Raw genomic sequence first — 27,060 nt, 5'->3', positions numbered from 1 at the left:
TTCAACATGGTCTGCGTAGATAGCAATCTTTTTGAAATCTCTGCAGGGAATAGCGTTGACTACTTCCCTGAAGTTTCGGCGAAGAGTTCGTTAAGCACTTTATTTGCAGAGACTTGTCCTCCTATGATTTACGTAACACCTTCCCTTACAATATCAGTCGTCCAGATTTCTAACACTTGTCGATGGTATATGGTTCTCGGATTATAGCTGTGCCACGGGTTGAACATACTTGGTATCTGATTAGTGCCCCTTAGATGTGAGTGGCAAGCAGACTTTTACTACGATGTACTGTTCTAGCATCATCGTCGTGTTTTCTCATTCTATAATCCATTCTCTTTCCCTGCTTTTCATCAACTACCTGGGTAGTAACAACAATCGTCTAATTAATGGTGATCTTAAATGTGGCAACGAAGTATGAAGCTAATATGAGACTCTTCAGGTAGATATGTTATTCATCCCTCTAAACACATTATGTATAGCACCGGCGAGGAATCAGCATGCTGGCCTGGATATCTGGCAGCTTCTGAGCGGGTTTGAATCCGTAACTATCTTGCAGGTTAAGATGCAATTCTTAAGTAAGATCCTACGTGTGTACTATTCACTTATTCTAAATGTACTATTGTTCGACTGGGTAGAACGATGCGTTTACCCCTCTTTTCCCTTCTTTGCACGTAGTGCTATTGATATTCTGAGAACAAGATCGAGGTGCGGGGAAGGGTCATGGGCCCGTGAGATACAAGTGAATTCGGACACATTTCCACTGCTTAGATAGTTATTTATACCGCTCTCTTGACCCCGTAAGTGTCTTTGCAGTGCTACTGGGTAGGCAGAGTCCATACTTGCATGCAGGACAATTCTTCTCCTCGTTTCAATGTTGGTGCTAGATCTAGATACTTTGTCGTATACTCGTCTACTATGAGTCGCGATTCATCTCACGCCGATTGGCATTACTATCGCTTGACTTCTCGTTGTCGTTAAATTTACTGCTTTTTCAGATTAATACTCCATCGTCAATATAAGTTGTACTCGCAGCACCTCCAAATATCACCTGAGTTACCTGAGATTCTCAGAATGATTTCCTCCATCTTCAAACACATGGTGCTTTCAGTCATCTACTTGAGCTACTTGAGCTACCTGATATGGCATTGGCGGTAAATTCATAACTTTCTACCTAGGTACAGTATATAGAAGCAATTTAAGAACTTGATTATGGATCTAAGAAGAAGTTTCTGCTCAGCCTTCGCACTTCTCGTCCCTCCTAAATTGTTTCTCTTGAGGTCCAATCGCGATAATTCACTCGCTAAGTCCAGCAGTCAAGCTAATCGGTTGTACTTACCCCTCACAGAGTGTACAGAACAGAATCGTAAGTTCACCTGCTTAATATTCACCCACCACTACCGCTCTTCATTCACAGTTCCTGTTATAATCCACTCGAATTCCCACCTGTGAAATCGAGGTATATGGAATTCAAAGTCTATAATGCTATTCCGCCAAGAAACGGGTACGAAAATACGCTTGAATCCATCTGATAGCTGCATATAGCTCGCTTGAAAAGTGAATAAGAAGCGTTTTAGCTCGAAATTATCACTCGTGTGCTACTATTTAATCTCCTGAGTCCCTTTACTGTTTTATTTCAAGGGTCTCAGAACCCCAAGAAAGGTAGTCAAGGATGCAGCCAAGGTTGCGACAGCAACAACCTCTCTAGAAACGAAAAAGGTAGGTAAGAAATGATTGTGATTTAGAACTGTATCAAACTAATCACAAGACAATATCGATGGATTCTTCCTTGTGACAGTAGGTGAAACAAACTGTAACATTCGAAATTTCAGTGATAGGAGACGAGACATCCCACTCGACAATCACCCAAGTCAAGAAAAGAAATATTCGACCTCCTACCCTTCCCGCTTTTTTCCAAAGCTTGCTCGGACTTGTGCAGTCCTAATCTGTCTAGTATCATTATTTCCGCTAGCATTACCTCTTGTCATTCCTAGTTCATACCATAGAAACATATATAAAGTGCGGTTTGTTTTTTTGAAGTGTTACCCTCGAGCTAGGTATTCACACATGCGTAATTGCCACTTAAAATTCCTATATATTCACTCTATAGCATCCCGCTTCTCTCTCAAACACCATCATACTGTTGCAAACCCATCAATTATTAGCCAAGAACCAAATCAGCCCCTCCCCTCTCCTGTATGGCACGTGAAACCATATTCACAAACCCAGTTCCAAGTTCCAACTCTCTGATCTCGTCTAGAAAGAAATAATCATACGCTATAAGAGCTGAGTATTCTACCCAAATGCGATATCACAATCACAGAAAAAACAGCTTTGCGATAGAGCGATAAGGATCTTGCCAGATACCTAATCATAACAGAGTACCTTTGACCACCTAGATAGTATTCAACTCCGCCATCAATACATGGTACATATACCATAAACACTACCCACAAAAACAGCAGAAAACGAAGAAGAAATCCGAAACAACAACACTCAATCAAATCAACGATGATAAACCTTCAGCTAGTTGAGATGAGAATAAAGCCACACATCCATACCTCTTACATAACATAACATAACATAGCATAACATAACATAAACGAAGAAAATACATCATTAAACCTCCCCAACTCCCTACTTGGCGTTATCTCAGCACGATCATCAGCAGGTGAATTGGAAGAACAGAGATTATGATCTACTTTAACCTTGCGGAACCGTACAGTCGATGATTTATATATCACGCAGGTGTGTGAAGACTTACTGGATATCTATGTACATACTAGGTACACACTCCATAAATCATCTCTGCTCCTCCTCTTCCTCTTCCCCTTCCCCTTCAAAGCTATTCAGGAGATAAAACCTCAAGCGAACTAAAAGTATTCAAGTACTCAGAACACATTACCCCCCCCCCCCTCCCCCCTCTCCAAACTTATTATCCCCTAAGACTTCAAACTTCAAACCTCAAACCAATCCATCCATGATCCATCCGTCTATCCATCACTCACTGAATACCTGAATAAATAAGTCAAAAACACTCCTAATTCTAACTCCAACTCATCAGACCAGACCAGTAAAAACTTCATATTCTCATTCATATTCTCATTCATATTCTCATTCATATTCTCATTCATATTCTCATTCATATTCTTATTCTTCTTCCATATCTTTATTGATTTACTCCTTATATATACCTACCTACATACCTACGTACCTACACACATACATACATCACACCACAAACTCATTAAAGAAACCCAGGTACTTCTCCGAACAATCCATAGACCGAGCACCTAGATATACTTTTAAGAATGCAAGAGTATGTGAAATGCTATATCGCAGAGAGACAATGATGGATAGTTAACTACATATATACCCGTGGATATTTATACACACTATAGTATTGAATTTGTATACTTCATCCGACTTCGGGGTGCAGCTTTAGTGAAGTGAAGTGAATTGAATTGAAGCGAATTGAATACTATAGCTACAAGTATCAACCATCTCATCCGAGTACTTTCAACTTTGCTGGGACCCGGGAATTTGACGAGGAGGTGGGAGAACATATATAAATCTAAGTTTAACTCTATATCTAAATCTACATCGGTATATAAATACAGAACCCCTCAAGCCCCCTTCAACCCCCTCGCTAAAGTTTGCGACCTCACTGCTTTCCGCTGCGCCTCCTCAGTGCCCAATCCCCAACCCCTCAAGAACGCCATGCGCATCGCCGCCGCCACATACACAAACCCGACATTTCCCCACGCCATCTTATTCCAGGCGCCCACATTCCAATAGATGCTCCAACCCAGGTCCTTGACACTATACAGGTGACCGAAATCCGCGACGAGCAGCCCAAACAGGAAGACTTTCCAGACGCGGAGATCGGATGTGCAGCGGAGAACGAGGGCTTCGTTGAGGGCGAGGAGGAGATACAGGTTTGCGAGTTGGGTGAGCGCGATGTGGGCGGAGAGGGGGATGTCGTTGGGGGTGGGGTAGGGAGAGGAGGGGGCGTGTGTGAGCAGCAAATATTGGTGTGGTTTGAAGTGGGCGTAGTAGGCTCCGGCGAGGGTGGATAGCGGTTCGATGATGAGGAAGAACCAGCTGTAGGCCATGGGGAGACGGAACTCGGGTGGAGCCATGATGGTGAGATATTTTTTTCTGGGGGTTGCAAGATTACGAACGTGGGGTTTCTCCGTTTCGAGGATGAAGGTTGGAGTGAGCCCGAAGGCTTGGTCTCTTTTTTTTTTTTGGCCGTTCGGAGGGGGTGGGATAGATGACGATTGGCAGTCGATTGATGACTCGGGTTGATCTCGATCGATGGATGAATGCCGATTTGATGGCAATTGACTCGGTTGATTCTTCTCTGCTAGTCTTTTGATAAGCTTGGAAATTGTATGTGTATGTGTGTATGTGCTAGGGACTAACTGTAGGTAGGCAGGGCAGTTGTATGTCCTCGAGTAACTGATTAACTATACGTAGGTAGGTAGACAGAGCTAGTACTCGTAAAGCATGAACAATGAACAATGACAAACTCGAATGGGGTAGCCAGACGGAACGGGACCTTCCCATCATCCCACTCACGGATAAAAAATTTGCAACAAGGCCGTCAAGCATTTAAGTCTGGGGGATCAGCGGATTAGGGTTCGTGGTAACCCCTTTTGATCAATTTTAATCCCGAACCTGAGTATGCCATGCTGCTTTGAGGTACTGGCATTTCGATTCTGATCTGATCTGAGTGTCGATGAGATAAAATTGAGGTGTGAGGTGAGATGATTTGGAAATTTACGTGATTGTTAAAGCGGCGATGTGTGATAATTGATTGGGGAATTTGATCCGATATCCATTGTATACGTGTGTGCGATTAATCAATTTTAACCCCTGGGATGGGATTCTTAGATACGGAGTAATCCATTTGAGATTGATGAAAGAATTTGGGGATGTCTGTTTGTTTGTCTTTCTGTTCATTGACCAATTGCTAAGTGAAAGGAAATCTTCAGATATATATAGACAGGTATAAGTATAGATATACTAGACAGATATAAAGATGAAAGATGTCTACTAGACAGCTAATATCATACATGCTTATTACTTTATATGGATATAGCCGAAGATATCTATCTATCTCGTAACCATTTCTTTGTCCTCCCTACCTCTTTCTCCCCTTTCTTCCCTCTTTTCTTCTTTCCATAGCGGCGAAGAGAAAAGATCTACAAACGAATGCTCGAAAGTTTATTCCGTAGAACCAACGGCTCCTCCGAAGTTTGATGGTGGGTGGGTGAGATGTGTCTATTCTTCTTGGAAAATGATTAGTAGAGATTGTCTAGGGAAAGCTACTCGAGTATTGAGATAATAATACGGAAGTATTTTCCTATTTTTCTATCTATTCTATTATCTATTCTATCATCTATTCTATATTCTATATCCTCCATTCTAGAACACATACACAAAGCGATTCGGATCAAACTTTATTTCTCCTAACCTCTCTCGAGCCTCTACCTAGACTGTAATGTAATGTAAATACTACTAATAATAAGAACAATGCTACAAATTCCCCTCTCTCTCCCAAAGTCGAGAGAAGAAGAATAAGATTTGCCTCTCCCTTGATAAGGTTTATCCCTCCTCCCCCAAGCCCTTAGCTATTTTTGAAATTTCCTTATCCGACGGAATATAAGCTGAAAAGAGAAATATCAAACAACGGCATTTCGCTTTTTGATTAAAAAACGGATTCCTTATTTATTTATTTATTTATTTATTTATTTATTGTTATTATTTATTATTATTATTTATTATTATTATTTATTTATTATTATTTATCTATCATTCCTATATTTATCTTGTGAATTGCAACGTTTTATCGATCCACAATTGAATTTGATTCCTCGACAGTCTAACCATCCGCCTTTCTTACATTTTCACAATCCCTCTTCAATTCCTCCATCATCAACACATTCATTTAATTTTATAAACCTGTCAATCTATCAATTCTTCCTCATTTCACTTTAATTCTTTTCTTTCTTTCTTTTCGGAAATCCAACACTTTACACCAAAATCTTCATTCACACCGCCCATTGTCTACTCAGACTATTACGCTGTTCCTTTCCCCGGACAACAAATTCATCCTGCAGGGACCATAAGTTTTGGCCCAATTATTTGAAGACTTCAAGACCACTCAATTATCTGCCAATTCTCTCAAGTCCATCCATACCCACCATAATTTCTTGATCCGGCCGCGACGACAATACGACAATGACTCGAATCCTTCCAAATGACGAATATTCACCTGTTCAACAGGCACGAGTCACCCTCAGAAGTCCTGCTTCGGCGAGAGGATGGGAGTTTCCAGCAGATACATCGAGCACAAACCGCACTCCCTTTCGCAGAATGCGTCTTGGATCGGTCCCCTTAGAAGCTGATGTGTTGGAGCGAATGTCAGACCTGTCCGTTGGTGAAGATTTGGAAGAACCGCTAGATGCGCGGCGGACAGGTGGCATAAGAGGTTTGATTCGACGTGCTTCAGTATCCATAAAGAACAGAAAGAGGAGACATTCGCATGCTACAGAAGAACGTCCATCCTCTTCATCCTCCCCTTGGCACAGACTACGACAAGCTACGAGTTTCAACAGAAATTCGAGGATGATACCATCTCACTTCAATTTTGATGGCCCCGTGGATTCTTGCTCGGAATTAGCTTCCCCAACACCTGGACATGGCGGCGCACCTCCAATTATCCCGATTGGGACCGGTGGAGCTGCGAGAGCTACTGCAGCTGCCCAGAATCTCTTCAAGAATCGAAACTTTTTGCGATCTGAAGACACACAACAGAATGATAGGGAAAGTGCTATTGGCATAGCGGTCAGTACATTAATCGACTCAATACACACCCAAGACACGTCAATTAGTCGGGTTGATTTTATAGGATGCCTTCCCATGGAACTCGCCACGCAAATACTATCTTATCTAGATCATATGTCTCTACGCAGAGTGGAACAGGTTTCTCGCAAGTGGGCATTTATGGCAGGATCAAAACACGTTTGGCGGGAGACTTTCTTGAGAGAGAAGTCTAGAGCGTATGCTATGCCCCATCCAGTTATTCCAGGAGTAGGAGATGGAGTCCCAGCTTTGGATCCTGAAACGGATTGGAAAGAAATTTATCGCATTAGGCAAAAGTTGGACGACAGATGGGTTCTTGGCGAATCGACACCAACTTATCTCCTTGGGCATACGGACAGTATTTATTGCACACAATTCGATGAGTAAGTTAATACTGCCTGTTTCTTCACTCGGGGACAATCATTAACATTTCCATAGGCACAAAATCATCACTGGTTCTAGGGATAGAACGATTCGTGTGTGGGATATCAAAACTTACAAGTGTGTCTTGGTCATTGGACCTCCAGCTATCGTGAACGATCCGGCTCTCTTGACCGCTTCTGATGGAAGTCTTGCACATTATGCGACAGGTCCAGTCGAACGAGGTCCAGATGAATTAAGACAACCTGGTAGTAAACCACGAACTGTTTCTTTCCCCATGCATCACAATGCATCGATCTTGTGTCTTCAGTACGACGATGATATCCTTGTAACTGGTTCATCAGACGGTACATGTATCATGTACGACATCAAGAAAGGATACGAACCAACTATGCGTCTGGAACACCACACTGCAGCTGTACTTGATCTCGCATTCGATGAACGATACATCGTTACATGTTCTAAAGATGTTAGTATCTGTATTTGGGATCGTCGCTCGGGTCAGTTGATAAAACAAGTTCGTGGTCATTCAGGTCCAGTCAATGCAGTACAATTGAGGGGAAATTCGATTGTAAGCTGCAGTGGAGATTTCCGAGTCAAGTTATGGAACATCGACACTGGGAAGAATATTCGAGAATTCTCGCGCCATACCAAAGGTCTCGCTTGCAGTCAATTCTCCGAAGATTCAAAGTATATCGCGTCGGCTGGTAACGATAAAACTATTCGTATTTGGAATGCCAACACTGGGGAGTGCTTAAAATTAATCAACGCTCACGAGAATCTGGTCCGATCTTTACATATCGATTCAATCAGTGGAAGATTGATCTCTGGAAGTTATGATCAGGATATTAAGGTCTGGGATATGGAAACGGGAAGTTTGTTATTAGACTTTCCAAAGTGGCATGCGAGTTGGGTGTTGGGGGCCAAGAGTGATTATAGAAGAATTGTTAGTACTGGGCAGGATCCCAAGATTCTGGTTATGGATTTTGGAGCTGGATTAGAGGGGATTGAGAAGTTGGAGAGTGGGCCCAGAATTGGGATTTGAGTGAAGTGAGAGTTTGAAAGACGGGGTGTGGTGTTGTGCTGGGGCATGGACTTTGGTTTTGGGATTTCTTTTTGGGCGTTGAAAAGCTGGGATTTTTTGGGGGGAGGCGGTCACTTCGTTGCTTCTTGATTCGTTCTATTTTATCGACATGATTAGAAAGAGGGAGGGGATAAATGGACTTGCTTTTGAGGTTGGACATGGATAGATCTTCTCTGGAGGGAGATGGCTAGGTGCTTTGGGATAGGACATGGATTTGGTATGCATGGTGGGTTTTAATATGGAGGCGTTCATACATACACTTGGGGGTATGAATTTCTAGAGCAAAATGGTATGCCAAGGATTCTCGATATGATTGGGGAATTAGTTCATGGATGGATGGGGATTGCACCACTTGAAAACTTTTTGGGCTGTATGCGGTGCATGCATTTATCATTAGACACGCTTTTGAGTTGGATCTTTTGTGTATAGAATTACCTTTTCATCTTATAGATGTTAAAGATGTCTAGAGATTGAGCAAAATATAAAATATTTATGTATCTTTTGTGTTGGCAAAGTTAAAGTATTAGTGTGATATCTTGTGGTGTACGAGCGTTTGAGATGTGTATTATGTCTTGGATGAGGAATGCAATGATGAGATATTCTATCTCGTCGGTCTTTTCTCCAAAGATTCTAGAGATTCCTAAGATTATTTGTGATTGTGATTGCTCGTATATTATTTCTGATATATATATACACACATAGGTTCGTAGGTATATATGTATGCTAGGTAGTATAATGGTGGAGAGGATTGATATTGTTGAATGAATGGATTGATTTGAATGATGCTTAGTTCTGGGACTACTGTTACGGAGATACATGTTCTGAGGGAGTGAGCTGGATGTTTGGAATTGTCTCACTCGACATGATGGGGATCAATGAGAATGTTCGTGTAGATATGTGAATGGGCATGTTCTAACAGTTATCGTGCTTGATTCCCCCGGTGAGTTTTTTTACTGTGCTCCTCTCTTCTACTTCACAAATATTACCCCACATTGTAATCAATTCAATTGGACACAAATTATATCCACTAACCTAAAATACACTAGCTCTTCGCTTCACAATTCGCACAATCAATCTCAAAACTCTCCATCCAAAACTTTTGAAAAAGTGTTCTCTCTCCATTCCCATCCATCGACAATCGACAACCGCAAGCATGTCTGCCATCAACAAGATCGTGGCTACCAGCCCTTCCCACGCCAACCCATCTGAGCTTGAGAACAGCATCGCTACTGCTCTCTATGACCTCGAGTCCAACACCCCAGACTTGAAGGCTGCTTTGAGACCTCTTCAATTCTCTTCTGCTAAGGAGGTTAGTTAACAATTTTTCTTTTGTCCGTGTGATTAACTCGCAGATGTACTTCCGACGTGCTCTGTGTATGCTTGCTCTGCTCGCAACATTTTCGCAATCGCAAAATGGGAATGCAGCTCTTATCGACCTTCGATAATTTTACGATTGATGCCGACATTTCGAATTATCACTTTCGTATACCGTATACTAGACGACATTTCATCAATTATTAAACATTGGGTATCGATATCACTTTTTCTTCGAAAGTTTCGAAATGTAAACATACAAGGGAAAAGGGATATTCTTTGGTCAATTGGGATAACAAGATGAAATGAACTTGATGACGATACATTATACAAATTGAGAGTTGGGGATGTCGGTGTTGATGGTGGAATCGAACGGGCTGCGGACCATGTCTTGAGACTGGAGATCGCGAGCTGACTTTAATCAAATTTTAGATTGAAGTTGGCCACGGCAAGAAGGCTATTGCCATCTTTGTCCCCGTTCCTTCCCTCGTTGCTTTCCACAAGGTTCAACAACGGTATGTATTTCTATCACTCTATAATATGTTGACAATTCTCTAATGATGGAATAGTCTCACCCGTGAGCTCGAGAAGAAGTTCTCTGACCGTCACGTCTTGATCCTTGCTGGTCGTCGTATCCTTCCCCGCCCAAAGAGATCCAACAGATCCAGAACCTCTCTCACCCAAAAGCGTCCTCGTTCCAGAACTTTGACTGCTGTCCACGACGCTATCCTTACCGATATCGTCTACCCAGTTGAGATTGTCGGAAAGCGTCTCCGCACCAAGGAGGATGGAAGCAAGATCTTGAAGGTTATCCTCGATGAGAAGGAGAAGGGAGGTGTTGATCACAGACTCGATACCTACTCTGATGTTTACAAGAGATTGACTGGCCGTACCGTCACTTTCGAGTTCCCACAAGGAAGCTCCGCTGAATACTAAATTATTCATGCTTTGTTGAAATGGGTTTCTCTTTGGAGGGTTACAAAAATGGGAGGCGCAATAGTTAGGCTTTATGAATGAATATCAAAAGCTTTCTGTGTCATACTGATATACCAATTTGTTTTACAATGGAGTTCAAGGATTTTTAGAACTTTATTGTTTGATGTCGTTTGATTCAAGTGTCTTGTGATTTATACATGTGATTTGATTTGAAGTTCACCGTGATATTGCAGATGTTGTAGACATTATCAAGTACCCTCGTCAACGTTTATTAACATCACCCTACTCTCTCACTTCATTCATGGAGCCGTCACTCAAGTAAGGGATTCTACGTATCTATCTACACACATGTATCCCTTTCGCCCTTCTCTTCAACCTCTCATCCTTGATTCTCAAACCCCAGCATCCTCACAACACATATGCATACATACACACACATACTCACTCTACTCTATCCTACATATACATGCACACACACACACACACACACACACACACACACACCACAGAAATCCCATAAGCTCCAAGAGAGCTATAGAGAAGAATCAATCACAAAGATAAAGTCACCAAACCAAGTAAACTCTCGCGCTCGAGAAACATAGTCTATTGATTTCCTTTCCTTTCCTTTCCTTTCATCGCTTTCCTTTCTCCAAAGCCACGTGTGTAGATATCCCATCCCTATCCATCTGAGCTTTACCGACAAGACCAGCCATCCCCCTCAACCCCCCAGAAGAGTCAGAAAAAAAGTATTACAAAAAATCAGAGAAATTATATCAAAAAGAAAAGAAAATAAGATAAAAACGCCCCCAAAATGAGAATCCCTCATCTTCTTTTACCTATAACCCTAGTGTAACCTAATGCCCTTTGAGTAGTATATCCCAAAATCGATCCGATTTCTATGGTATCCAAACATCCCTACCCCATATCGCCTCAAAACCACCGTTGCCATCGCCGTCCATGATATCCAAAAATGCCTTCCAAAAAGACTCCATACATCGCCCGAAACGAAGAATGAACGCCCGACTACCTCCAGCCTATCACAAACATGTCGTATGACATCTCCCAAGCGTCTATACCCCCAACATAACAACTCAACGAATATAAATATCGCCTCCCTCACCATCCACCCACCTCTTCCAGGCAATCTCATACGCCTCCTCCAAATCCCTCACCCACCTCCTGGTATCAAAAAGTGCACAATCATATCGACTTTCATAGAGTAATCTCCTGAGATCTCCCAATCTCCCTCTGCCTACACCATACCCCGAAGTCGTATCATAGTGAAAGGTTCTTGCGAGTCTTATCGCGAATTCTTCGTATTGTGCTTCATCCTTTGCGATGAGTTCCGAAGCGGCCCTTTCACCTTCTTCACTTCGAGGTAATGCACCTTTGAGAATTGAGGCTGCCATGCGAGAGCACATCTTATATTTGTAGCGTGGTAAGGTGAGAAGAGGTGTACTTGACCAAAGAACATCTGCTGCTGTTGTATGCGCATTACATTCTGGAGTATCGAGGAACAAATCGCAAACTCGTGCTCGGGAAATATGCAAATGTTTGGGCGCTACATCTGTAAACCAAATTCTGGAAGCCACACCCTCTCCTGCCCATTCTCGTGCCGTGGCTTTCAAATTACTTTCACCTAAGTCAGGAAAGCGCAACAGCCAGAGAATTGCTTTTGGTACTTTATCCAATATCCTCAGCCAAGTACGGAAAGTAGTGGGTTCAATCTGAGAACAGTTAGCAGAAGCATTAAGCAAAAGAGACTGGAAGCCGTTAGACATACCTTGTAAAGTTGATTGAAATTCCCAAGAATAATAGCATCGTCAGACAAACTTGGAAAGAGTTCCTTTCTCATCTTCCATCGTGTTGTTTGTTCTTCTTCCCAGGTTGCTTGCTGATCCCTTGGCTCCGATTGAGCATGATCACAGCAGAAGAAGGTATCCCTGCAGAATATAATGTTCTCTGAATAAACCCAACGATCATCATTGATATACTGCTCATCCTCAACTTGATCCTCCAAGTCAATATTTCGTCTCCAGGGTCGTAACGTTTCATGTGGAATAGCAGTCTCATCTGCCAGAAGATAGTCACACCACTCAGCCCCTAAGGTTCCAGCAAAGCCCATGAAAGACATCTGAATAGGAGCTGGACGTGCAGCAAATACTTCATTACGAGCGCCTCGAGTGTATCCGTTGAGATTCACGAGAATGTGAATATTATCCTGAACAATTTGGTTCACTAATCGATCAGCAGACCATGAGCTGACATCGCGAAAAACAGGTGCCTCGCGCTCTATTTGTTGTCTATGAACGGAAGTATCGCTAGCAGTTGTGGCATAGCAAAAGGCTTTTGCTCGTGACGGATTGTGGAATCCAAAGACAGATTGCATCCTAAAATTTGATGAGCATGGTGGTGCAAAGGAAGGTCAGAAAAGAAACTTACAAATGTGCTAATGGATGATTGTTGAAATCAGAAGAAACATATCCAATATTGAGGTGGGGTCTTGGAGGAGACGGGGGAGGAAACACAGAGCCTTGCATCCAGGGAGATCGCAGCGTAGAGGCTGAAATTCTGAGAGCGTTTCGTTGAGAAATCTGCCGTATATCTTTCGCAGACAATGGGCAAGTGAAAGTGTGGAACGGTAACACGGTAGGTGCCGATGGTACCGACAGGCTGCTTGGAAATTGAGGCCGAGGATAAAAACTAGGAGGATATTCCCTTTTCTTGACATATCTGTCTTGATACCATCGACGAGTGGCACGTTTTGTGGCACGTTCAACCAAACGAACAATTCGAGCTCCTTCCCAGCGATGTCCAGTCCATGCGCCAAGCGCAGTCTGAATGCTTTCTCTCTTCTCCTGCGGCCATTCACCACCACAGTCAGCGGCTTCGAGTTGTCGAAGAAAATGGTTAAATGCTTGGCCCTGCAAAGTTCCGCGACCCCAAATTGATCCTTCCTTCAATTGTTTGGCGACAATATCAACAACTCGCTTCATCAGTCCTCCACCATGTTTATTCGGATTTGCTTCCGATATCATTCCATCATCGTCTACATGCCAACGATCTCGTTTACCGCCATCAAAGATAACGCCCCCCCTTCCTTTCCAGTCACAGACTGAATTCAAAGCGTTGGAAAGACCGCAAACTGCTTCCGCAAAATCGGGACTTGCTTTTACCGCTCTTTTGTAGTACACAATCGCATCGCTTGTACGTCCTTGATCTTTGACAGCATTTGCTAGATTTGCCAATGCAATGTCAAATGTTCCATCCCAATGCACTGCTTGCTCGTACATCTTAATCGCAGCTGGAAGCTGACCGATATCCTTGAGTAGACTCCCCAAGTTGGTGTAGAGGTGCGCATGTCTGGAATCCAATAGCAACCCATAATTATAGTAAGCAAGTGCTAAAGCGACACCGCTACCAGCAACGACTCCAGGTATCGTAGTATTGTTTGCGGTGTCCCGAGATGGAATTGGTCGATGAGCTGCGGGTTGTTGTACGCTTGCCAGAAGGATGCCAACATTATTAGCTGTTGATGGACTGGGTTGCAACGATAAAGATAAATAATACAATGCGAGGATGTCTCCGACACCTGTAGGCATTCTTGAAATCCGCTGTGATGTATTATTGGACATAGCATCTTGGAAGATCTTGGCTAAGGACAACAGAGAATTACTCGTAGTTGATATGGCAGCCTTTCGGGCTAATCCTTCGGGAATATATCGAAGACCAGGGAGTTCCCCGTTTCTTGCAAATACAAGTGATTTTGACTCCAACGCCTTTTCAGGGGGTAATAGCAAGGGTGCTGAGTTTGGCGTCGAGGCAGGATCGGTACGCATTCCAGGAAAACAGTCAAGGGTCAGGCTATGGATTATCCTGCGAATGAGTCCTTGAATTCCGCCAATTCCTTTCCCTGCACTTATGACAACGGCATCCTCGAAAGCTTTAGATGCTGCACTGACATCGCCGAGAGCGTACAGCATATTACCTTTAGCATGTATGAGAGCTAGCAGTCGACCATTTTCAGCTCCAGGTATTGCGAATCCACTTGAACCAAACCCAGCCTTTTCAGAACTATCTTCAAGCCTTTCACTCAAAATTGAACGGCGGTCCCTATCGTCGTAGTCAACAACTGGATCAGAAGTGGTACTCGCGAAATCGTGAAACTCTCGGTCAGTACTACTCGACGTCTCGCTGTAATGATCATGATGATCATCCGATTTAGGAATCCGTAGAGACCGCTCTACAAATTCAATGATACCAACCGCTTCCTGGCCGCGATGATCACCACATAGAAGACCGATCAGATGTTCAACAGCCTCAAAATAATTAGGACGAAGGTTGACAGATTTCCGCCAGTTGGCCTCTGCTTCATCGCGTCTCTGTAGGCATAAAAGTGTTGCAGCCAGGTTTGAAATTGCTTCCACATGCCTGAGATTAAAGTAAGCTAGGGTGACATTTCAATGGCGTTGTATAACATACCTTGGGTCAATAACGATTATCTTCTCATACCAGTCTCGCGCTCTATTGTAGTCTTCTAAACCATACGCAAGACACCCTCCTAATAACATGCCATCAATCCAAGTCCAGTGACTTTCCTCGCAAAGACTAGCAAGAAGATCCAGTGCTTCTTGAGCGTTAAATGTGGGAGATGATATGCTGTGCTGCGACAGTTGAAAAGAAGGCACGTAGTGACCTGCTCCCATCACTTGGTTCATAGACCGCGAGTATCTCCCGTCCGATGGGTCCGTGAAGCCATAAGAATTACGGTGACTGAGACTTGGGCGATGGCTTCTCAAAGGGGTACCATCTTGAGAGGGCCCTGGCGAAGAGAAAGTTGAGCTCGGCTGCCTTGGTGGTTTGGGGTATATAACACTTTTGGCATAGGGTTTAGAGCCATTAGATAGTCTATTCTGTCGATTCTCCTTTTTCGTCTGATGCAAATAAGCCAACAGATCTACATAGATAGCGTGCGCCCAGGAAAGTGTCTTTTCCTTAAATTGGGCATTTCCAGCCCTACTCAGTGGTTGGATCAAGGTACTCGTAGGATCGGAGAAAACTGCATTGCTGCTGCCACCAATTTGATACAGGTTTTGTTGCATAGAATCATATGATTGTGAGTGATCATCCATCCGTGGAAATGATAAATCTCTATGAAGTGGCGGGTTAACATTGTCGAATTCGGATTGCCGTAAAGGGCGAACCCCTCCAAAGTACTCCGATCCAAGCTTTACATGTTGGAAGTCATGACCTCCATATGTGTGGTCCCTATAAGCCGCTGGCCGGTAGGGAGTGTAACTTCCATCTGGCCAGTACGGACCGTATAGACCTCCATCGTTTGATGCAGTAGGGCCAGGTCCAGGTTGGTAAGCCGGCTGTCGCGCCGTTGGAACAGAGAACCCAGTCGGTGAGAAATAAGAAGGGATCTGGTGCATAGGTGACACATGGCCCGGGGAACTATAAAAATTGGTTTGAAGAGGGGTAAATGGTGTCCAATTCTGCGACGATAAATTATTTACTCGCTGATCAAGATTATTGAAATTATTTGGCGAATCAAAATTCCATCCAGATCCTGCCATACCATTCGACCCATCTGAGTATGCTGAACCTCCCGAAGCATCAAGTACAACGTGCTTCAAAGCCGGTGCCTTGCTAGACCACTGCACAGGAGTTCCATCATACCCCGCGGCTAGTGTCCCATTTGGAGTTTTCCGCCTCAGCATGTGCTCTCCACCAAAGTCTTGATCTGATATACTGCGACTAACCGCTAGAGGTCTTTGATATTCATTGCTATCGATTGGGTAGGGGCGATGGAGAGGGGAAAGTGTGGAGGAACTGAGATTTCTAGAATTTCGATATGGTAACGGCGCAGGTCGATCTGCTCTTCCAGTCTGAGGGGGAGGTTCGAATGGAGAGTTTCCATATCCAGGAGTCGCGCCCAGCTGCTGCGAAGGATAACGTCGGGCAATTTGAGGATTCATGTTTCATTACTTGTAAGTTTAGTATTTGGAAAAATAACAAATGGGTATATATTGCAAGAAAATTGGGTCATAAAATGAAGTAGATGGTTGATTCATGAAAACCAAGGTGTGCCAATGCCTGCACGAAGGAGGGGAATTGTTTCTCTTCTGCTCATTTCTGCTTGTCATATGCAGTAGCCCGAGGGCGTAGGTCGTCTTGACGTCGCGGCAATACCGGTTTTCTCTGTTGGAGCCTTTCCTCGAAGAATCGAAGTAGGGTAATAAGAATAGGAACAGGAATATGAATGGTAAAAATTATTGATGGGAAGCTCTAAGAGTCTTAGGGTCCTGCAAAACGGTCGAAGTGGAGCATTCCTTGGGTGCGTAGTGGGTGAAAGTGGTGCTGTGGGTGCTGTGCGTAAAATGATGCGGATGCGTTGCAAGGCTTATCGTAACTGAAAAGCTTTTGGTGTAATAAAAAAAATACAGACAGACAGAGACAAGGGACTGTAGGAAGATGAACAGTGGGGAAATGACAATTCAATAGAGAGAGGTCGGTCGTGATTCGTGAAGCGATAGGCAAAGGTCAGGGCAGAAAAAGGCAAGACAAGGCAAGGTAAGGTAAGGTAAAAGGTAGAATGAGAGCGGGATGAGGATTAATAAAGAATGGCTGATGACGAGTAGTAGTTGGGTTGTCTGATTTCCTAGTCAAAAAGAATGTTCCTTTGAGGGAAAGATCTATGATAATGAAATCATTTCTTTCTTTTGGGAGAGAGGGGGAGAAAGGGAGCGTTATGATTTGAAGATGGCAAATTGAAGACTGAAGACTGAAACTTGAGAGGGAAGATTAAAGTTGTAAGAAGTAAGTTTCGGTTCGGTTGATGATACAAGACAAGGTAGTTGGGTAGGTGTAGGTTAGGTTAGGTAGTAAGTAGATACGGTAGTAGATAGTAGATAGTGTAGATAGTGTAGATAGCTGGAGATGTTAAGTTTGAATTGAGGCTTGGATTAATAAAATGGTAAAAGGCGTCGGTGTCGGTGTCGGTGTCGGTGTCGGTGTACGTGTAGATGTAGATGTAGATGTAGATGAAGAATTAATTGTAACAGAGAAATGGAGGGAGAGAGAGAGAGAGAGAGGGAGCAACGATAGAGGGAGGCAATAAAGAGAGAGGATAGAGATAGATTACCATACAAATAAAATAGATAGATAGACGTAGAGTGTGCTTTGTATACATACAACTTGTAGCCTATCCTATGTGGGTAAGTACATAATACATATATGTATGAATTAAATTATCTCCTCGATCGGTACAGATGTAGACAGACCTACCTAGTATCTAGATAATATCCAGATAATTAAACCTTGATTGTTGATTTCTCAAATACTTCTTTTGGTCATAAAACGTACAAGATGTAGGGTACTATGTCACTACTACCTACATATTACCATATCACCATATCATATATCCATCCCCATTACACGGATAATCAAAAAAAAACCCCCGACAGGCATTCAAATCGTATTAAATTCATTAACTCGGATCCAATCCTGCAGGAAATGGGAAAAGAAGGCAAAGCACAGATAAAGAACAAGGTTTAGTTTCAAGGAATGCATCCAATCATTCTCAAGAGAACAAGGCCATGATGGCTGAAGCGCCTCTCAGCTTCTTTGGCATACCACCAAGTTCACTACGAGAAAACCCTTCATGTCTTTCTGCGTGCGTCAGCAGGAGTCAGCGTAACATACATACGAACGAATCTTCATCCAACGTCGAAATATCTAGGTAGCGACATAGAGTTCCATTCGAGAAATGTGAGAGTGAAACAAAAACATTGAAATGAAAGCTTTTATACCAAACTCCAAAAGGTGGATTTGATTTTAAGGTTACTCTATGAATTCTAATTCTCTCAAGTGCTTGCATCTACTGTTTATACCACAATTTCAATAAAATAAAATTGCATCTACTCGGTCAAAATCAAAATAATGGCACCTCGGCGCCATAGACTGCCATTCCACCCCTCCACCCATCATCGACCATTTTATGCACTACCCCTGTTGTGATCATCGCTGCGCAAACCAATGGGATGATGTTATAGCCCAATTGGCACCGGTACGCCGAAGCGTATAACTACTATCTGTCAAGATGAGTGAGTGAGTATGCAGTCACAAACATGAGGCGAACTTTCGAATAGCCGGTCAAATCAATTCATATGTGAATCAAGAATTCATAAACCATTACAACCATTTCGGAAGAAGGATATGCTGTGGTGACTAACCGGACAATTGCTTTCTTGGTTTCGAAAGCTTGCTGAAACCACGAATCGAACCACCCAATAAAGGAGGGAATTTTCGACTCGAAGCCTTGACAAGTATTGCCGGTATCGTCTTTAGGGGGTATGAAGATGATTTGCTGGGGCGTTTGACAAATACTGCTGGCTAGTGGCAGTGTCGACGCATCCCTTCGAGGATATATATTCTCGACTACTTTCTTGGCATCCTCTTGGGCATTCTCATATATTGGGACATTCACATCAATTCACGCGTAAGTTAACTGTAAATCGAGGAATCACCATGGATGAGATAGCAGATTGGTTTGTTGAATCATTGACATTGCTCCCCCAGCCTATTGTGAAGTATGTAGCCCGTGAAACATTGCGATTAATGAAGTAAATTTTGATTTATTCCTCAGGGACTAATTTATTGGGTTAGCAAGAGAATGGAAAAAGAATTACTCTGAAAGAATACTTACTCTCGATCTCTCCAGACTCGATATCGTCGCTGACATCCTTTGGACTTCTTCCATCAACTTGGCAACCAACGGAGTAAGCAGTACCCAAAATTTCCTTGACGGTACCCTTCAACTCCTTTGCGAGAGACTTGAATCTCATGGTTCTAGCGATCTCGATAACCTCATCAAGAGCAATTGACTTGCTGTGCTTGATGTTCTTCTCCTTCTTGCGGTCACGGGGAGGCTCCTTAAGGGCCTTGATGACAAGGGAAGAGGCGGATGGGACAACGGAAACAGCGGCTTGACGGTTTTGGATGGTGAGTCTGACGGTGACTCTCAATCCTTTCTGCACAACAAATATTCATCAGTTCTCGCTCTCGATTGCTGTTCGTTTCTGCGGATTCTGCATACCCAGTCTCCAGTGGCCTTTGCAATATCTTCTCCGACCTTCTTTGGTGACAAACCAAGAGGACCGATCTTGGGAGCCAATGCTGAGGAAGCACCGACTTCACCACCAGTGGCTCTCAGGTGGCTGTTAAATTATCGTTAGCATGGGCTCGGTAGTGAGATGACATATCGAGGTTCTCAATTCGCATGTTGATGGTGGTGAGGAATTCTGATGTATTTTTTCCGTGTAGGTAACGTACATGATCTTAATCTCATTGGGGTCCAACTTTGGAGCTAAATTGAATTTGTTAGTCGCAATAGATTATCGTATCGATTATATGTATTGGGCTCTTACGCATGGTGACTATGGGGTGGAATCGGTTTGGTGGGAATGGTGTCGACGATTGATTCTGTTGAGATCAAAATTCGCAATCTGTAGAAATTCTTCAAATTGGTATGTGTGGAAAACTTTCGGTTAACTAAGCTAGTCCGGTTTAAGGCAAGGTTGACAGTATCGATCCAGATGTATATATGCCTAGCATATAAGGTCACAAGAATACAAGGGTACACCAACTACAAACCGCGGGGTTCATGGCTAGGTGTAAGGCTGAGTATTCAGATATGTTATGCTTGAGATACTTATTAATTACCAGAAGATAAATGTTACGATAATGTTAATAACAAACAATCACCTCAATCAGAAATCACAACTGAACCATTATTTAGATGATCTAATAGCTATTATTGTATACCTAATCAACATCGCAATCAAGTCAACGAAATTCTTGAATCAAATCTCATCGCGAAACTGCGCCACCAACGCTCCAAATGCCCCCCAGTTCTTTTTGGTAGAAATACTCGTCATCAATTCGTTCCGCTTACAGCCAACCTGTGAAAGAAAAAGGATGGGTTAGTTTTGTGCACTTAGGATACAGATTAGAGTGGAATAACTTACTTCATGAGATGATCCATGAAAGTTTGTAAAGAGACGTCATCAGTAAAGATCGTTTGTGCTGTTTGAGCTCCCACTCCGCCGTATGCACCCGTTGTATGTGTAGTAGATGGATTCAGTTTTGATAACAAGAAACGCGCTTGAGAACCACCGGCATCACAAACGATGAAACGTGGCAAAGGAAATCGGTCGGTAATCAAATCCTACTTGAGTCAGTATACTGTGTATCCAAATTCATGTTACTTGTAGCACTTACTCTGGCATCCTCTTTTGGTTGTTCTAGAAGTGATGCAAAATTCTCGTATCCTTCTTGATCCTGATAGCCTGCTTTCCTCCATTCTGCAACGGTCTCTCCGTGGAATATTAGGATGTGGAAGAAAGTATCCAAAAGAAGAATATGAGTTGGTTGGATGGATGTAGAATCAAGTAGTACAGGTTGACTACCATCTTGGTCGAATGTGTACGAGTCCAAAGTGGGCTGTATCATGATTAAGGAATTGCTGACGTCCTCATGGTTAAGTACATGTCTATAGAATGCAGTCTCATCAGGTGAGTTGTTGAACACTTGCAAGAACTGACTTCTCCTAAGATGAAACATAAATTGAGGGTAAAGTGTAAAGTTCTTCTCAAGTCTGAAAGACGATGGATCATCCTTTCGATAATCGGCGAATCGCGAGCACAGACGGATGAGCATTCTATCCACCCATCGTAAAACGTCTGGTCCATCGTCAACTTCGGCTTTGAATACAGCAATTCTGGACATCAAAACGGCAGCAGCTTCTTGATCGAAAGACTGAGCAATCGCAGGATCTCCAGCTGGTCCACTCAAGTTGCGAGAGATTGTTGTCACGCGGAGGTGAAATTGGCCTGAGGAATGCTGATAGTATGTAAGGAATTGCATCATTCCCTTTGCCTGGGCTTGGTGTTGAGCAGGACCAGCTTGACCAGCAATTTCGAAGTATATTCCGTAGCTAGAATTGGGATCAATACCGCACATCTTCCATGAACAAGTATTGCCAATACCGCATTCTGTTTCTCCTACAGAAGTCGATTTCTTGTTCAATGAGACCGCATGACCGATCAAACCAGTTACCTTCAATTCTTTGGTAGTCAAAACTTCTAAAGAAGCATTGAAACCCATCAGCAGATTATCATCGCCATCCTTCTCGAATACACGGACGAAGGATTGCTTGAACATAGACGATGTGAAACTATCTGTCAAGATCATATGACCACCAGTCGAGTTTGAGAGGCCCTTCATTTCAAGGAGACCGACTTGGTCTAGACATCCAGCAAATATGTCTATTATGTGACCGTTGTGTGCTGTTCTCTTGGCCAGGTTGTCGTAGAACTGTATTCGTTAAAACTGACCATGAGAATGAATCGGGAAACATACCTTGAGAGCCTTCTTATAATATTTGATATTATCTCTGTCGATATCATGATGAGATCTGATTGGCTCCCTCAGTTCAGGACCAACCACTAAACCTGGACCTTCGGTAGCAGGTCCTCCTGCGAATAGCATAATACGGCCACCAGCATTCTGGAACGAAGTCTCTAACAATCCAACTGCTACGCTCAAAGCCACACCGGTACATCTTAGGTTTCTTCTGTCATTTGCGACGGGCCATGGATCCTTTTGTAATTGCTCGAGAGCTTTCGTGAGCTGAAATTCGCATTGTTGAACAGGTAGCAGGAATCGAGCGGCGGGTCCCATTGGCGGCATTGGTTTACCAGGTTGCGGTTGTTGCATTCCAGGCCTCAATCCAGCTGCCGAAAGTCCAAGCATCTCTTGAATTTGCTTGGCAGTGTAGTCCTTGCTACCTCTAAACACATATGATTTTGGACATTCTGTGTAGCCAATTTCGTGTACTTGCGCCTAGATTCAGAGGGTTAATATGGAGCTGCGAAGTTGGGGATGCGAAAATCTTCATACCATGGTTCCAAATGTAACTAAGCCAACCAATGCGTTTTCAGGCAAAAGACTCAAGCTCATCACAAGAGATTCCTTGAGCGCAGATAGACTATCCTCCTCTTGACAAGTGTCCACGACATATAGGAAAATGGGAGGACTTGGAGCTGGCCGTGAAAGTCTGTACTCTATCGTGGTATTTGCAGGATGAAGTTCGGGGGGGATTTGGTTGGGATTTATATCTTTATAATGAGGTGGGAGAGGATTTCGAGATAAGCAGAATGGGCAGATCCAAAGACGTGCTCTGACATCCACTTGACTATTGACAATGAGCTCAATTCGGAATTGTACTTTCAGCGCCAGACTTACCAGAAAGGGTTCAGCACTGATCTACATGGCTGCTTGCAGATAACTGGCTCAAATTGTAAGAGTGGTGTATCCGGCTTCTCTTTAAGAGGTGTATAGAGTGCGCCGATAGGGACAACAAGCCTCGAGGCTTCCTATAATATATAAGCTCTTATACCCCGCGCAGTAGAATCTTTTGACGAACCATGCGAGAGCTTGGGAAAACATTCCAACTGAGTCGAACTCCATCACGATCCTCCACTTCACTCCATTGCTCCTTCAAAGCTTCAATATCCATCGTGCGCAACCCTTGAAGCTGGATATTATGTATTCGATAATCGACTGGTAGGAATGTGGGACGAACGAGAGCGGTCTGGGACAAAGTGGCAAATACCCAGATGCTATGCGATTCCCAATCAGTAGAAAATCAGGAAGTAAAACGAATCGAAAGATTCTGCTTTTGTTGCAGGAGAATATGTTTTGAGGTTTTGTTGTACGTATCGAGGCCTCGTGGGAGATAATGCCAGGTAGTTGTTGACTTACCTAATCACGCTCTCACGGTCCACTAGTGGGTGTACGGACTCACGGGACAGTATAAAAATGAACTTGTAAATATCTTTTGATATATTGAATCATTTATTTTAAAATTTGTTATATTTCTTAAATAAAGATAAAATAATCAAAACACAAATTTTGATATCAAACAACTGAAGAATGGATTTATTGAAAATATTGAAAATTGGGAAGTGTCCCGTCAGTCCATGCACCCACTGGTGGTCCTTTCACAGGAAATAGCCGAATGACAGGTAGCCTCGCCGAGAATGTATCAGACAAATATTATCCATCACTAACTGTAAAAAATCCTATGAAATGACATTGCACATACATGCATTTTCACTCTCATTTTGATAATCCTAGATTCAAATGATTTTGGGAAGATTTGAATCTCCTTATGGATAACATTTTGAGTCACATCTTGGTTCTGAAAAGCAAAGTATAACATTTCATTTCTATTCTCATGCTTGAAGAAACTTGTATAGGCAGGAAGGAGTGTGCCAAAAACAATGTTCATTATCCTATGTACCATCAAAAAAGGTAGATATTGTAAAGATTCGTATTTGTGTGAACAACGAGCGTGCATTATATTAAATTCCTAGGTAGATTACAGCAAACAGGTGCAGTTTTATTCGACACATGTAGCTAAGATGGGTGAAGGATTCGGGTTTAATTCAGGTATTATAATTATCAGTTACAGTATTGAGTTTTGCAAATGAGCCGAGCTATTCTAGGTAGACAAATCTCTAAAATTAATACAAGCATCTTGCCTATACATCCCTCAAGCTTTAGATCAAACTCAGCGTTACATGTTCAATTCTGTAAAGCCAGATGCACCTATGTCGAGCCACATATTAATCCTTCTTTCCGCCAATTGGAAGGCCTTCTGTGAGACCTTCAAGACTTGAGAGGCCTGGAAGATCTTCCGAGGAACCTGAGAGGCCTTCGAGACCTTCCGAGAAACCTTCTGAAAGATCTGAGAACTCTGAGAAATCCGGCAAGTCGAAACGCTTTTCAAGATCTCCATATTCCTCATTATCCAATCCAGATTCAAGAGATCTTCTGGCCTTAGATTTGCTGGCAAGTTCCTTCTTTACAATCTCGAACTGCGCATCTACTTCACTCCCGAGCGCTTTGATCTTCGGTTGGTGGGGGGTTGTGACCTTTTTCTGGCAAGTATTGTACAAACCGTCTACATTCTTTTGCAGTTTCTCAATTTCCGTCGCAAAGTAAGTTGCATATCGGGTGTTCTGAATCATACTTTTCTATTTAAATTTGTCAGCACTGCATCCTAGTATCCATCATAATGCACTGTCCAACAGAGCTGTCGCAGTGAAAAAAAAAGAGAGAGTAAATGACAAAAGTGTTCAGGGCAACTTACACGTTCTTTAAGAGCTTTTGATATTTCTAAGAATTCGGGAGTGAGTTGATGCAAAGCAGCTTCAACGTTTGCACTTTCACCCTCACTCATAGGTTCCGATTGGCTCGCAGCCTTTTCGGCCGACTGAACCGAGCTGTAGCAAGTTTTGAATTGCCTATAGAGTTTGATAGATTCGAAGACTCCACCCTTGTAGTTTTGACACATCTCTGTGACTTTGTGACCCTCGTTAACAACATTTTTAATCTTTTGACTAACATATTGAGTTCTAGATTCAAGGGAGACAGAGACATCCCGCTGGTTGATTGAGATGACATTTGAGCTTGGGATAAGACTCGCAAGTGCAAGGGGTGCCAATAGCAGAGCGGAAATATATGAAAGACGCATCTTGTTTGTTATGGGGCTGAGTTGTAGATGGAGAATTGGGGTGTGATGGAAAAGTGACCAAGAAAAGTACTTACAGGAGAATCAGTCATGGGTATAAATACGTATAGAAACAGCCAAGCTGCTTAGCTGGGCATGGCATATATGATGAGATTCTGTCCATGATCTAGCATCCAGATGTCATACGGGTACATATTCCAAGGGCACTGGCCGCAGCTAGTACATGTTTCCATACGCATCTAGATTCCAACGGATCGAGAAGCTAATGATCTAGCTTTCAAGAACCGGACAGAAAGAGCGAGTCTGCCTCATAGAATATGAATTGCGCAAATTTGAAGTTTATTAGAAAGAGAGATAAAGTAGGTATCGTTAGTTTTGTCCAAATCTTGTTGATGTTAATGATATTGACGTCCGAGTAAGTAAACAAAGTCCCCACATGCCAAGAGACGCAACCACACTATCATTCGAAATCAACCGATGACCTAGGATGTTGCAAACTCAAGCGTACGGATCTTGTCGGTAGTCACTATTAGGGCATCTTTAGGATGGAACGTTTTTCAAGAACAGGCACTAAGATCATCTCAAGTCCTATGTTGATCGACAACCTGGCATTATAGTTGACACTAAATTCCTCACAGAAGAATGATGCGTCATACAATTTTGGATCTACCAGAAGATATGTGGGTAACAGTTTTCCCTCACTGATCGGTTACCATGCATCCCAAAATACAACTTCGCATTCAAGACACTAATGATTGAAATCAATTTCCCGTACCGCTCACAAAATTCACAAATGCCTTCTGACCCTCTTCGATGATCATTGCTGGGTCCTGGAATTGTTTCACGCCCGCAAAGTTTGGAGCTTGAGCATTCACCGGTAGAATATGGGTGACATTTGATACTGATGGGGTCGCATTTGAATCATAAGTCTCAAATGAAGGGAAAGCCGACACTCCAGTGCCTCGAGGCAAAGATGCTGTTCCTGTCGAAGATGCAACATTGACACCATTGATGGTCATTCGTTGATCCTGCTGAACCATAACAAATTGTGTATCCTGGGCTTGGTTATTTGCTTGGATTTGATGTGTCATATATCGAACATTTTTGTTTGATCTATCCCGAGCATCGACAATTTGTGTGACAACAATGATGATAATGTTCTGGGGGTCATGTTAATTTCTGTAATTTTGGCTTCCGCTTGAAAGGAAGAAAATACCTGTTGCGCGTTCAAGTTCTTGAAGTGATTTCTCCTAATGTTGTCCCTAGCGATTTGTGTTCGATCGATGATGATAAGTCGCTCTTGAACAAGCTTGGTAAGTTGAATCTCGCGATTTCGTGAGATTTCCGTCAACTGCTCTTCTTCTGTCTTTGTGATAATGATCACATTGTTTGAATTCGCCTTCGGTTGCTGTCTCGAGTCCCTAGGAGCATAGACCAATCCACTTGCAATATTCTTATCAGTCTCCGGGACTGGGTGAGGATATGGGCCTGAGTTATGTTATTAAATGGGAATCATGCCATCAGCGTATTCAAAAGTCTCCAGTGTTGATCAAACAATTGAACATCGTTTTATTCCTGAGTTCAATCAAAAGATTCATCTCCTCCAAAATGATTAGACCGCTTCAAATGTCCACCTTATTTTAAACATTGATCTTCTTGCAGATGTTGACTCGCTTCCAAACATTGACAAGCCAAATATGATCATCTTGTCCGGAGTACTGGATAACCTAGATGAAAGCATAGACTGGTACTCACTTGCGATGGTTAAGGCAGCTAGGCTCAAGATCAACGATGTCACCTGAGTGAAACGCATGATTTGTATTATAAAGAAAGAATGTGATTAAAGATTGATATTACTTAAAAGGTATGGCAG

At 42.8% G+C, this 27,060-nt stretch overlaps 8 protein-coding genes across 8 annotated transcripts; 2 read left to right on the top strand and 6 right to left on the bottom strand.

Moving 5' to 3' along the window:
- Window positions 1-3,623: 3,623 nt before the first annotated feature.
- EAE97_003636 (uncharacterized protein) lies at window positions 3,624-4,139 on the bottom strand (the record flags this gene model as incomplete). Its single annotated transcript, XM_038874148.1, has 1 exon — window positions 3,624-4,139. One exon carries the CDS (start codon window positions 4,137-4,139, stop codon window positions 3,624-3,626), a length of 516 nt encoding a protein of 171 aa, XP_038734757.1.
- Window positions 4,140-5,812: 1,673 nt separating this feature from the next.
- Window positions 5,813-8,830, top strand: EAE97_003635 (uncharacterized protein). The gene is made up of 2 exons (XM_038874147.1): window positions 5,813-7,253; window positions 7,309-8,830. The coding sequence occupies exons 1-2, from the start codon at window positions 6,247-6,249 to the stop codon at window positions 8,294-8,296; spliced, it is 1,995 nt and encodes a 664-aa protein (XP_038734756.1). The 5' UTR covers window positions 5,813-6,246; the 3' UTR covers window positions 8,297-8,830.
- Window positions 8,831-9,488: 658 nt separating this feature from the next.
- EAE97_003634 (uncharacterized protein) lies at window positions 9,489-10,585 on the top strand (the record flags this gene model as incomplete). The annotated part of the gene is made up of 3 exons (XM_038874146.1): window positions 9,489-9,644; window positions 10,082-10,164; window positions 10,219-10,585. 3 exons carry the CDS (start codon window positions 9,489-9,491, stop codon window positions 10,583-10,585), a joined length of 606 nt encoding a protein of 201 aa, XP_038734755.1.
- A 1,091-nt stretch (window positions 10,586-11,676) lies between these two features.
- On the bottom strand, window positions 11,677-16,566 carry EAE97_003633 (uncharacterized protein; the record flags this gene model as incomplete). The annotated part of the gene is made up of 4 exons (XM_038874145.1): window positions 11,677-12,312; window positions 12,369-12,975; window positions 13,028-15,016; window positions 15,068-16,566. The coding sequence occupies 4 exons, from the start codon at window positions 16,564-16,566 to the stop codon at window positions 11,677-11,679; spliced, it is 4,731 nt and encodes a 1,576-aa protein (XP_038734754.1).
- A 2,658-nt stretch (window positions 16,567-19,224) lies between these two features.
- On the bottom strand, window positions 19,225-20,020 carry EAE97_003632 (uncharacterized protein; the record flags this gene model as incomplete). The annotated part of the gene is made up of 5 exons (XM_038874144.1): window positions 19,225-19,238; window positions 19,296-19,620; window positions 19,686-19,806; window positions 19,922-19,955; window positions 20,017-20,020. The coding sequence occupies 5 exons, from the start codon at window positions 20,018-20,020 to the stop codon at window positions 19,225-19,227; spliced, it is 498 nt and encodes a 165-aa protein (XP_038734753.1).
- A 505-nt stretch (window positions 20,021-20,525) lies between these two features.
- On the bottom strand, window positions 20,526-23,168 carry EAE97_003631 (uncharacterized protein; the record flags this gene model as incomplete). Its single annotated transcript, XM_038874143.1, has 7 exons — window positions 20,526-20,550; window positions 20,617-20,816; window positions 20,870-21,964; window positions 22,010-22,492; window positions 22,550-22,844; window positions 22,895-23,025; window positions 23,076-23,168. 7 exons carry the CDS (start codon window positions 23,166-23,168, stop codon window positions 20,526-20,528), a joined length of 2,322 nt encoding a protein of 773 aa, XP_038734752.1.
- Window positions 23,169-24,279: 1,111 nt separating this feature from the next.
- On the bottom strand, window positions 24,280-25,190 carry EAE97_003630 (uncharacterized protein; the record flags this gene model as incomplete). The annotated part of the gene is made up of 2 exons (XM_038874142.1): window positions 24,280-24,690; window positions 24,807-25,190. The coding sequence occupies 2 exons, from the start codon at window positions 25,188-25,190 to the stop codon at window positions 24,280-24,282; spliced, it is 795 nt and encodes a 264-aa protein (XP_038734751.1).
- A 758-nt stretch (window positions 25,191-25,948) lies between these two features.
- On the bottom strand, window positions 25,949-27,000 carry EAE97_003629 (uncharacterized protein; the record flags this gene model as incomplete). Its single annotated transcript, XM_038874141.1, has 3 exons — window positions 25,949-26,347; window positions 26,404-26,675; window positions 26,943-27,000. The coding sequence occupies 3 exons, from the start codon at window positions 26,998-27,000 to the stop codon at window positions 25,949-25,951; spliced, it is 729 nt and encodes a 242-aa protein (XP_038734750.1).
- Between the last annotated feature and the right edge of the window lie 60 nt (window positions 27,001-27,060).

This window comes from Botrytis byssoidea, assembly GCF_014898295.1.
Source record: "Botrytis byssoidea strain MUCL 94 chromosome Unknown BBYS_006, whole genome shotgun sequence".
Lineage (NCBI taxonomy): Eukaryota > Fungi > Ascomycota > Leotiomycetes > Helotiales > Sclerotiniaceae > Botrytis > Botrytis byssoidea.
This window is presented reverse-complemented; position numbering and strand designations above follow the sequence as displayed.